Genomic DNA, 12,632 nt, shown 5'->3' with positions numbered 1-12,632 from the left:
GAAAAGGAGGTGCCAGAAGATGAAGAGGTCACAGGGCTTAGAAGCCAAGAAGCAGAGGTGAGTGAGGCTGCTGAAGGGTCGCAGGTGTCTCTCCCTCCTGCTGCAACAAGCTCCCCTCTCCTTGTCTCCCAGAACCAGAAGAGGCATGAAAAGGGTGGAGGAGAGGTTGGCTTCCCATCGGCGCAGCCTCTGATTGCTTGGGGAAAGCCCTGGAGAAGAAGTGAAGGCTTTCATTCTTGGCAACTGATTATCACAGAGGGGGACGCGGGTGGCGCTGTCGTCTAAACCACTGAGCCTCTTGGGCTTGCCGATCGGAAAGTCGGCAGTTCGAATCCCCGCGACAGAGTGAGCTCCCGTTGCTCTGTCCCAGCTCCTGCCAACCTAGCAGTTCGAAAGCATGCCAGTGCAAGTAGATAAACAGGTATCGCTGTGGCGGGAAGGTAATGGCATTTCTATGCACTCTGGTTTCCATCACGGTGTCCCGTTGTGCCAGAAGCGGTTTAGTCCTGCTGGCCACATGACCTGGAAAGCTGTCTGTGGACAAACGCCGGCTCCCTCAGCCTGAAAGCGAGATGTGCGCCGCTACCCCATAGTCGCCTTTGACTGGACTTAACTGTCCAGGGGTCCTTTACCTTTTACCTTTACCTATCATGGAGGAAGACCACCGGGAATGAGCTGCTCTGCCTACTAGGCCTGACACTCAACCAAGTATGTGGAGGTTGTGTTTTTGCTACTAAAGAGTTAACTCCACGTTTGAACTGCGTGATTACTGATGGGCACGCTCCTATGACAGACCTGTGACAGCCTCCCAGAAAATGAATCAATGTATACGCAATGTGGTGAGGAAAGCATGGCAGCCATCCCATATTCTTTTGACAGCTATGTTTTCCCCACCATGATGACCCAGAACTCAATTCAACTTCTGGGACATTGTAGGGAGGAAATCATAGTGCAGGCAAGCTTCACTAAGGACCCTAAGGGAGAGTTGACCATGGTAGGGGCCCATAGGATATCATTATGCTGTCGGGAAGGGATTGATCCTGCAACAACCGTGATGTAGCCGAAGAGACTTCGTGCACTATTCTAGATACAGCCACGGGGAGCATGGGGCACAACTATTTCTGCTTCAGTTGTTAGGAACACATTAGCAAATTGGAAGAGCAATTGTTATGTAACTAATAGTCTACAAGCATGGATAGGCTTTTAAAAAAAGGTTTTAAATGAGAAAGTGGAAATGCTTTGAAGTTCAATCCAAAAAGTGACCCACAATTCCAGACCGTTAAAGTATATTATTCTCCCCAACAGTCAGATGATCATATTTGACAGGCAGTGTGGTGTAGTGGTTAGAGTGTTGGACAAAGGAGACCTGGGCTCGAGTCCCCACTTTAGCCACAACATTAACTGGGTAACCTGGGGCCAATCATAGTCTCCCTGCCTAACCTACCTTACAGGGCTGTTGTGAGGATAAAATGGAGAGGGGGAGAGCCAGTGTGGTGTAGTGGTTAAGAGTGGTAGACTTGTAATCTGGTGAACCAGGTTCACGTCTCCACTCCTCCACATGCAGCTGCTGGGCTAGTCACACTTTTTTTGAAGTCTCTCAGCCCCACTCACCTCACAGAGTGTTTGTTGTGGGGGAGGAAGGGAAAGGAGAATGTTAGCCACTTTGAGACTCCATCGGGTAGTGATAAAGCAGGATATCAAATCCAAACTACTACTACTACTACTACTACTACTCTTCCTCCTCCTCCTCTTCTTCCACACCACCTTGAGCTTCTTAGCGGAAAGATGGGATATTGGGGGGGGGGGGTTGGATTCTATCTCCCATCAGCCCCAGCCAGCATGGCCAATGATCAGGGATGAGGGGAGTTGCAGTCCAACATATGAACTGCCACAGCTTCCCCATGCCTAGATTATGAATAACCACCAACCAGACAAACTGGAATAACAACAAAACCTGGGATTCCATTGTTAGATCTGAAGAGAAGAGCATTTTCACACCATCAATTTTTGCAAAGATTCTGGGTTTACTGCAAGCTCTAAATCTCCCTTATGAGTGTGTGTGTGTGTGAGAGAGAGAGAGAGAGAGAGAGAGAGAGAGAGAGAGAGAGAGAGAGAGAGAGAGAGAGAGAGAGAGAGAGAGAGAGAGAGACCCCACCTCTGGTTCCCTTCGCTGACGGTTTCCCTAGACAAATTCCTTTTTCTTTTATTGGAACTTTCCATGCTTGATCTCGAGCCAAATGACATTCCTTGGGCTTTTTGTGTGTGAGAGCCAAATCTGTGCAGCTGATTAATTTTTTTAATTATTTTTTTTAAGCACCTCGGCATTGTTGTTTTTATTGGAAACATGTTCTCATTAGGAAGAACTTTCTATCTGTCAAGGAATCTTCAGCTGTGAGTTTGCATTTTAGGTGGTTGGACTCAATGACCCTTGTGGATCTCTTTCAAGCGTACAATTCTGTGATTCTATTATTCTAGCAAGGAGCACCCCAGGACATCTTTAGGTAAAGGGACCCCTGACCATTAGTGACCGACTCTGGGGTTGCGCGCTCATCTCGTATTATTGGCCAGCATGACAAAGCTGCTTCTGGCGAACCAGAGCAGCACACGGAAACGCCGTTTACCTTCCCGCTGTAGCGGTCCCTATTTATCTACTTGCACTTTGACGTGCTTTCGAACTGCTAGGTTGGCAGGAGTTGGGACCGAGCAATGGGAGCTCACCCTGTCGCAGGGATTTGAACTGCCGACCTTCTGATCAGGAAGCCCTAGGCTCTGTGGTTTACCCCACAGCACCACCCTTAGGACATCTTTAGAGCCGAGCTGAAATTTCTTAGATGGCATTTTTATGAGAGCATTTCTGATGTTTCTCTTGTTTTCATCCCCTTCGAAAAAGAAGGCCACTTTGAGATGTATAAATCAGAATCAGACGCATGTTGGAAATCTAAAGAGAAGGAAGGTACTTTCTATCATATGTGGTGGACATGCAAAATGGCTAAGGGCTTCTGAGAGATGATACACAATGAGATGGGGCGGGGGATGTTCAGAAGGTCCTTTGTAAAAAGACTAGAAGCCTTTCTCATAGGAATATCTAATTTGGATGTTCCTAGAGACCAGAAAAATGGAACATTTAGAATATTCAGCAGTAAAGGATAAACTGAACTATGGAAGATGGGGGGGAGGGAAGTCGATGGTAAATATATTGTTTGTATTTGGGTGATTGTGAAGGGGGGGAAATTGTAAAATTGTAAATCATAAATAAAATTTGAAATAAAATAAAAAGAAGGCTACTTTGCAGGATTTTATTTATTATTATTATTATTATTATTATTATTATTATTATTATTTATTTATTTGTTATTTATACCCTGCCCATCTGGCTGGGTTTCCCCAGTCACTCTGGGCGGCTTCCAACAGAAGAATAAAATAATCGATTAAAGATTAAAAGCCTCTCTAAACAGGGCTGCCTTCAGATGTCTTCTAAAAATCTGGTAGCTGTTTTTCTCTTTGACATCTGATGGAAGGGCGTTCCACAGGGCGGGCGCCACTACCTGGTTCCCTGCAACTTGGCTTCTCGCAACGAGGGAACCGCCAGAATGCCCTCGGTACTGGACCTCAGTGTCCAGGCAGAATGATGGGGGTGGAGACGCTCCTTCAGGTATACTGGACCAAGGCCATTATTTGCAAAGCTGCAACTTCCTTGCAAATATTTTCCACCATTTTGGAGGTGGGGTATGACCACCTCTCTCCCCACTATGCTCCAGAATTATCTTAGGTCCAGGGCATTGGAAAATATGTAAATTGATGTCCAGGCTGCCAAGATAGTTGTTGCTACTGCCACTTGAAGCAGCAGAAATGGAAAAAGAGAAAAGGGAAAACTTCAGGGAGAAGTGAAAAAGTTGTGCCACTGCTAAGAGGCAGTCCATTCCCATCCTCAAGAAATTGTTGGAGAATTTCATCTTCTGGAGAACTTCAGTGACATGTTCTCGCCAATTTCTCTGCTCACAAACAACTACAAATCCCACAATTCCCTGGGAAGAAGGATTGACTGTTAAGCTACTCTGGAATTGTAGCTCATAATCACCAACATTTCTCTGATGAAAAGAGGGACGTCCTATTCCTTCACCATCATTTTACTATTTATACCCCATCCATCTGGACAAAGAGGCCTTTTGGAAATCCCTGCCCCCCCCCCCCGGATGCCAATTCCACCTTTGAAATCCTGGTAATGTCCGGGAAAATCTGGATGTATTTCAGCCCTAAGACAGCAACCTTACAATGCAAGGATTCATTGTGCATAGGGAACGAGGCTGGGCAATCTATGTGCCTTGGACACACACCCATCCCAAGCTGCCACATGGCTGTGCCCAAACAGATGAGCCATCTGTCTTATGCTTTCAGAAGCTGCCAAGGCGTTTTGAGATCAGTAACACTCTCAAAAGGGAAAGCCACGCACAATTGCACCAGGACAATACAGTCGATGCAAGCATTGCTTCCTGTAATTGTCCGCAGCAGCTTGCAACGGAGACAATCATTGGACGATAAAGGTTTGCCAGCCGCCGACCATCGTTCATCTATACTGTCAAGTTCAATTAGGCGCAGAGCTGCATGGAGAACGGCCACGCACAAACGGCGCACTTAGCATACCCAGAAGTTTCCCGGTGAAAGACTGGTAATAAGGGTTGCTTCTCACCTGTGGCAATTCAAGGAACAAGACATTGCACTCCCAGCTAGCACTAGACATCCCACTGCAGGGATGCGGGTGGCGCTGTGGTCTAAACCACTGAGCCTCTTGGGCTTGCCGATCGGAAGGTCGGCAGTTTGAATGCCCACAATAGGGTGAGCTCTCATTGCTCTGTCCCAGCCAACCTAACATTTCGAAAGCACACCAGTGCAAGCAGATAAAAAGGTACCGCTGTGGCGGGAAGGTAAACGGCATAAATGCGCTCTGGTTTCCGTCACGGTGTTCCGATGCGCCAGAAGCGGTTTAGTCATGCTGACCACATGACCCAGAAAGCTGTCTGTGGAGAAACGCCGGCTCCCTCGGCCTGAAAGCGAGATGAGCGCCGCATCCCCATAGTCGTCTTTGACTGGACTTAACCATCCAGGGGTCCTTTACCTTTACCTTTACCAGACATCCCACTGCTCACTTGTGACATGCCACACCATGCATCCCACAATCTGAGCAGCAAACCTGCAATATCTGAATATGCAATTCAGTGTTGCCATAGTTTGTTGTCTGTATTTACTGATTTGTTGATAGTTGATGGATTGACTATCTCCTCTTTGGGCAGTTGGGGGCGCTAGACTGGATGACCTTTCGTTTATTTATTTCATGCAACACTGATGCACAACATTAGAAACTGTTTAAAACAATGATGCAACCTTAGAATCGCAGAACTATACAGTTGGAAGGGACCCCAAGTGTCTTCTAGACCACCCCACTGCTAGGCAGGAACAGGATAGCTGTCCCATACAGGGATCGAACCTGCAACCTTGGTGTTATCCCTGGGGAGAGCATTCCACAGATGGGGAGCCACTTCAGAGAAGGCTTGTTCTTGTGTTGCCACGCTCCGGACCTCACATGGAGGAGGAGGCACACGAAGAAGGGCCTCAGAAGATGATCTCATGGTTCATATGGAAAGAGGAGGTCTTTGAGGTATTGCAGTCCTGAGCTGTTCAGTAGGCCCCATCAAGTTCTAAGGCAGGGATAGCCAAGGGGGTGCCCTCTAGGTGTTGTTGACTACAGCTCCCATCATCCCTAGATAGCACGGCCAAAGGTTAGGGGTGCTGATAGCGACATCCAGCAACACTGGAGAGCTCCACATTGACTTCCCTGTGCCAAGGTCTCAATCATGGATGGGAGAGGATGTTGGGGGAGGTGTCGGCTTTTAAATCCATATCAAAACATCCCAGTTTGACATCTAAACCATTAATTCTCCCGTAAGCCATGGAAATGGAACTGCATTTTGATTGTTGTTCTTCAGAATCAGATATTCCAGGAGGTTAATCACTAACCCTCTTATCTAAACAATCTACAAGTGCCTTCAGTATTTATGAAGATGAAGTTCTGCTTCCACTAGTTTCAGCCAGCGGGGCAGAATATATTAACAGCAGGCCTTTGAACCTCGAATTGTGCCTCCCCCAATCTGAAATCTCTCTCTCTCTCTTTCACACATGTACAAGCACACACCTGCAACCGCACCCTAATTTAAACCTTGATCAGAATCCCATTCACACACATTCCCGCTGATATCTAAACTGTTGGCCCTCTATGCAGTAGTAATGGCTAGAAGAACAACGGCTTGTCCGAATCGACCTAGAGCACAAACTGAAGCCTATTGACACACTATTGAATTCAGTGGGGATTATTTGAGACTGGGGTGAAAATTGATTTGATTCTTATTTTAATGTAAACCAGCCTAACCTATGATTTACAAAACAACGCAGACACCATCCTTCAAAATTTGCACTTCTCCAGATTTGGCACTTCAATTCTCCAACTAAGTAATAGGTACAAAAATGCACAAATCAGGGGAAGGTGTGCATTGAAGCAAAAATAGCATACCAAAAAATGGATTATATTTGGGGAAATTGCTTGTGAAAACATGTATGTTAAAGGGGAAATGTGCAATAAAATGCTAATGAATTTTCCTGAGGACTTGGGGGTGAGGGGGATGCTAACTGATGGAGAGAACCGAACTAAAGATTGTAAAAATATAGAAAACAAGAGAAACTAAAAATTATTATTTTAAAACGTATTTATAGCCCACCTTTCTCCCAAGCTGGGATTCAAAGCGGTTGACAACGTTTAGGAACAACATTATAAAATGCAAGGTAGTAGAAACAAACTAGTTAAAAACAATAATTAAAATACATCAAAGCTCATTTCGAACCAGCAATTAACATAGTTTGGCCTGACAGCAGCCCAGTGGTAAGCATCATCTTCACCTTCGTTTTCAAAGGCCGGTCTGAATAGGAAGGTCTTAGGCTGTCAGTGGAAGAACTGACCAATTCATCCTGCCCCCTCCCCATTTAGGGCTCTTCCATACTTCCATTTGCTCTGCTGTTTTCCCCTGGGCAAACCTACGGTTTAGCACTGAATCGGAACAAATAGCAATCGGGTTTTCTGAGGGAAGAGGGACGCGGGTGGCACTGTGGGTTAAACCACTGAGCCTAGGGCTTGCTGATTGGAAGGTCAGCGGTTCAAATCCCTGTGACGGGGTGAGCTCCCGTTGCTCGGTCCCTGCTCCTGCCCACCAAGCAGTTCAAAAGCACGTCAAAGTGCAAGTAGATAAATAGGTACCGCTCCAAGCAGGAAGGTAAACAGTGTTTCCGTGCGCTGCTCTGGTTCGCCAGAAGTGGCTTTGTCATGCAGGCCACATGACCTGGAAGCTGTATGCTGGCTCCCTCAGCCAATAATGCAAGATGAGCGCCGTAACCCCAGAGTCAGTCACGACGGGACCTAATGGTCAGGGGTCCCTTTACCTTTACTTTCTGGGGGAAAGCAATGCGTAAAGTCAAAACTGCTCAGACCCAATAAGAAATGTGGAGTCCTAAATGTGCCTTTAATTACAGCCCCTCTCCAGGTTCATGGCTGAGGTGTCATCTGAAGCCAGAGACTTGATCACCCTTAGCCATAACGTTCAAGTTGTGGATGCTGGATCGCATTGCTTATGAGAGAAAAACTTGGATACCCAAGAGGAAATAAACATTGTTTCTAGTGCTGTCTTCAGGAAACACCAGTTTTAATTCCAAGAAGTACAACACACACAGTATTATTGAACTGCTATACCTGGGGGATCAATGCATAACCAGCCCCACATCTTTGCAGTTATAGCATTTCATTCAGCAATAAATCTCTTACGACTATTATTATTATTATTTTACAGGAGAACAAGAAAAAAAAACCCTGGACAAGATCATATGTTCTTGCAAGCTCAATCTTTTCAAGTCATGTAACAGGATGAGATTAACAGAAACACTTTAACCTGTCCCAAACTGGCAATTTGTCAATTGTCTCTCACATAGGAAATAATTCGGGGAGGGGCTCTCTTCACACGCCACCTTTTGGCGTGTTTCTCTTTTTAACTAGCTGTCAAAATTGCCACTAAAAGGTGACCTGAGGACAAGGCTGTTATAAACAGCCGGATTAGATTAGGAGCACAGCCAAGCACAGAAAAAGGATTTGGCAGAAACACAGAACGCCAGGCTTACCACCTCTCCCAAAGGTACAAGGAGGAGCTGGTCACTAATTCTTTTGAGATGCAACATCTCCAAACTCATATGCACATTTTGAACGGCTACTTGCAGTTTTTACAACCAGGTGGCAATTCTAGTTACACAACCCGGGGCGACGAACACACAAAGCAGCACCGATGAATAAACAACAGGTACAATCCAACTGCCCTCCTGATTATGTTTCCTTAATCCGGTGTCTTCAAACCCTATAACTCTGGCGTAGTTTCGCCGACGTCATTGGGATTACCCTCAGAGAAAGAGGTTTTCTAAAACAGACTTTCAGGGATGAAATTACACACACAGAGAGAGAGACTCATAGGAAATTGTCACTTGCACAAGAAGAGAAAACAGCGCCCCTGAATTTCATCCACTCACACAGACACAAAATAAAAATAAAATAAAATAAATCCTTCCAGTAGCACCTTAGAGACCAACTAAGTTTTTCATGTGCATGCACACTTCTTCAGAAACAAAGCACCTGAGACAACAACAACACCCCAAGAAATCTATTCATTTTTACCACTAGGATGTTTTTTTCTGGTCTGAGCCAAGGTAAATGAGGGTAAACATGTGGTTATAAGAATTGCCCCATGGATCTGGGGAAGTACAGGGTGGTTTTTTTTTCTGATACCACACCCTTTCTTCGGTTATTAGACCATTTTACTTCCCTGAGATACAGTGGAACAAACTTTGGGACTAAAAAAAACGACACCTAAAAACAGTTTGTTAAGTTTTGTTTAAGGTTTGGGTTCCGGCGAATATCTCACTTCTCTGTCACAGTCTCCTTGTACAAATCTCAGTGTTACTTGAAGCTCCATGGCATTTATTTGATCCATAAAATCGACTGTGGGGTTAGAACTTCAGTTTTACATCAAATGATGGGGGGGGCCCTGAAATCTAACAAAATAGTACATAAATTCTGAAGAAATTTCTAAAGAAATCACCCACAACCGCAATTACAGAAATATTGCTCCTTCTTCCAAGATAACCCTGCCACCAATGTGACAGCAACTTCAACATTCACTTTTACAGTTTTCGCTGCCTTCTAAAGTTGTATTACTCTGTGGATTTTTATTTTTATTTAAAATAGCACTGTTTACACCATTTTGTTAAGAAGTTGTATATACAGTACGCTGTCAGACTGCCGGGCTCTGATGGAACGGCTTGCTTCCAAAGTATAAGTTTTTTGGGTTTTTTTAGTTTAGAGTACAGCAAATAAAACAAAACTCTGCTGTTTACCTCTCTCCAAGTCAGAGCATTCCCAATTCAACACTCCTTTGTTCCTCACCTCCCTGACTTTGTACACAATTTTGAACAGGCAGCCCCCCCCCCTCACTGCCCCCTCCTGTCCTTATCTGGAGTCTTCTGTTGCCAAATTAAGAGAAACAAATGCATAATTTCCCCCACCTTGTACCGAGGGCCATTGAGAACGTTTCTGTTTTCCAAAGCTCCGGCGTCTTCGTTTTCCTCCATGCTCTCTTGATTTTAAAAGCTTGGATTTCCAGTGTAAACATCAAAGTGGGCCCCCCAGGAGACAAAAGCAGCGCTTCTCCAGTGGGGTAGGACAGTTGAACTGAGCTACTTGTGTTAAGTAGCTCAGAGAGTTGTTGTGGTGGGGTTTTTCCCCCCCTCCTAAAGTCCTCTTGGTCTAATCCTAGATTTTCAAATCACGCTTCATAGGTTTGTTAAGGAGCACGCAACATGTGAGCAGGGGAGAGCATGTATTTCCCTCTCTGAGATGGATTGATCTTGTTGCCTGCATAAACCCCTCTCTGATCTTATTCTGCAGACTGGCTTTTATAAAGACAAAACAACTTTGGAGGGCAACTTCCCAAATCAGAAGTAATTCCACAGGCTAGCTCCTCCCCTCTGCTCTCAGAGCTATTCTAGATTATATATATGTCTAGGATAATAATAAAAAACTTAGATGCAAGGTCACCCGGCAACCAATCCTTTCACGTCACTGAAGGTAATAAAGTAAACTTACATTGAAGCCTTATTATCTGCCTGAGTAAATATTGTTGTTGGGATAAGCAGAACCTTGGAATGGTAAGAGGGATGAATGAATGATTAAATCTCTCTTTCTCGCTCTCACCATATGCATCCGAGTTATGTTTTAAATATGACTATCAACCGATGGAAATCATTTTTAGTACAAGTGTCCCCTGCTTTTTGAGCTATTGATCAAGTTAGCAGTTGCGTTTCGGTACGTTTGCACACACAACCGAAACCTCGACGCGACGCCGTTGGGTAAGATCTCTTATCTGAGCAAAGGAAGGAAGGAAATTGCTTTGCAGAAGGATTTTTCTCTTTAATTTGCTTGCACTGGTGGGACACTGGAACCAAAATAGTCTAAATAATAAATAATCAAGAGAGAGATCTTCTAGTAATATAATCCTCCACTGTTGTTAGGCAAAGTTTATACATCAAGACCAAAAGAAGGGGTGGGAAATGTGCAGCCCATATTTCCAATAACTGGAGATAAATAATGCATCTACAGAAACTGCAGCTCTGTTTGGGAGAAGCACGAAGGAGAGGACCGAAAAATGGCCTGGATGTAGGAACAACCAAAATAACAAGAGTGTGCTTGAAACAAAATAAACAAATTCCTTCCAGTAGCACCTTAGAGACCAACTAAGTTTGTCATTGGTATGAGCTTTCGGGTGCATGCACACTTCTTCAGATACACGACAAACTTAGTTGGTCTCTAAGGTGCTACTGGAAGGAATTTTTTTTATTTTGTGCAGACCAACCTGTACCAAGAGTGCGCTTGTTGCAATTGACTTGCAGCCCCATAGATTAATACATGGGGACAAGCCACAGTATGGGAGCCTCCCACATGGGGCCAAAGCATCTCATAACAGAGCATTTATGTGGCCTGAGAACCTAGACAAAATGCTTGCAGTGGTCCAACTGATTACAGCAGTGGTTTTCAACCACTGTGCCGTGGCACCCTGGGGTGCCTTGAATGACAGTCAGGGGTGCTGCGGGCAACACTGGCCTCTGTCTCCCTCTTTCCTTCGCTCCCTCCTCTAATGCCTTCTCGTGTCTCTGCCTCCCAAAGGCTTGCACAGCTGTTTGTTGCAGCAGCCCTGTTTGTTACAGACTCCCCAGGCAAATGCTGCCTCTGGGGCTGGCCAGGGGGTGCTGGTTGCCAGGCCTTGGAATAAACAGCGAGTGGGCGAGGGAGCCCAGCCAGCCCTTGCTGTTGGGAATGAACAGGCCCCTGTGGGGCAGTGTGAGGAGGCACCTCTCTTGGGGGCAGGAGGGCAGGCAGCTCAGAGACCAGGCACAGTGGCAACAGCTGCCTAGAGGACTCCCAAGGAGAGGGGAGGGGAGGTGGACTGAGCCGCACAGGGGTGCCACAGAAATAATTTAGTTTTGTGGACTCAAAAAGGAAGAAAACCTCTGGATGACCAGATCTCTCAACCCTTGCCCATTGTGGCTGATTCAAGGTGTGTGTGGCTGGGAGAGCCCATGGTATGGCAAATACATCTCTGTGTGAGGGGGTGGTGCTTATTATTATTATTGTTATTATTATTATTTATACCCCCACCCATCTGGCTGGGTTTCCTCAGCCACTCTGGGCGGCTCCCAACAAAATGTTAAAAATACAATAAAGCATCAAACATTAAAAACTTTCCTAAACAGGGCTGCCTTCAGACATCTTCTAAAAGTCAGATAGTTGTCTGTTTCCTTGACATCTGATGGGAGGGCGTTCCACAGGGCAGGCGCCACTACAGAGAAGGCCCTCTACCTGGTTCCCTCTAACCTCACTTCGCACAGGGAGGGAACTGCCAGAAGGCCCTCGGAGCTGGACCTCAGTGCCCGGGCTGAACAATGGGGGTGGAGACACTTCTTCAGGGATACTGGACCAAGGCTGTTTAGGACTCTAAAGGTCAGCACCAGCACTTTTAATTGTGCTCGGAAACTGGGAGCCAATGTAGGTCTTTCAGGACCGGTGTTATATGGTCTCTGCGGCCACTCCCAGTCACTAGTCTAGCTGCCACATTCTGGATTAGTTGTAGTTTCTGGGTCACCTTCAAAGGTGGCCCCACATAGAGCGCATTGCAGTAGTCCAAGCAGGAGATAACTAGAGCATGCACCACACTGGTGAGACAGTCTGCAGGCAGGTAGGGCCTCAGCCTGCATATCAGATGGAGCTGATAAACAGTTGCCCTGGACACAGAATTGGCCTGCGCCTCCATGGACAGCTGGGAGTCAAAAATGACTCCCAGGCTGCACACCTTCAGGGAGCACAGTTACCCCATTCAGCACCAGGGAGTCCCCCACCCCCACCCACCCCCTGTCCCACCAAAATAGTATACTTCTGTCTGGTCAGGATTCAGCCTCAATCAGTTAGCTGCCATCCATCCTCTCAACCACCTCCAGACACT

At 45.9% G+C, this 12,632-nt stretch overlaps 1 protein-coding gene across 1 annotated transcript in view; it reads right to left on the bottom strand.

The window, feature by feature from the left end:
* PDE8A (phosphodiesterase 8A) overlaps positions 1-10,069 on the bottom strand; it is a 163,210-nt gene extending 153,141 nt beyond the window's left edge. The window contains exon 1 of the mRNA XM_035132259.2: positions 9,643-10,069. Coding sequence (XP_034988150.2) covers positions 9,643-9,708 — 66 coding nt within the window. The 5' untranslated portion in view covers positions 9,709-10,069. The remainder of the gene's footprint in view (positions 1-9,642) is intronic.
* Between the last annotated feature and the right edge of the window lie 2,563 nt (positions 10,070-12,632).

Source organism: Zootoca vivipara, chromosome 14, assembly GCF_963506605.1.
Source record: "Zootoca vivipara chromosome 14, rZooViv1.1, whole genome shotgun sequence".
NCBI lineage: Eukaryota > Metazoa > Chordata > Lepidosauria > Squamata > Lacertidae > Zootoca > Zootoca vivipara.
Note: the sequence above shows the minus strand (reverse complement) of the source record. Positions and strands in the feature narration are given on the sequence as shown.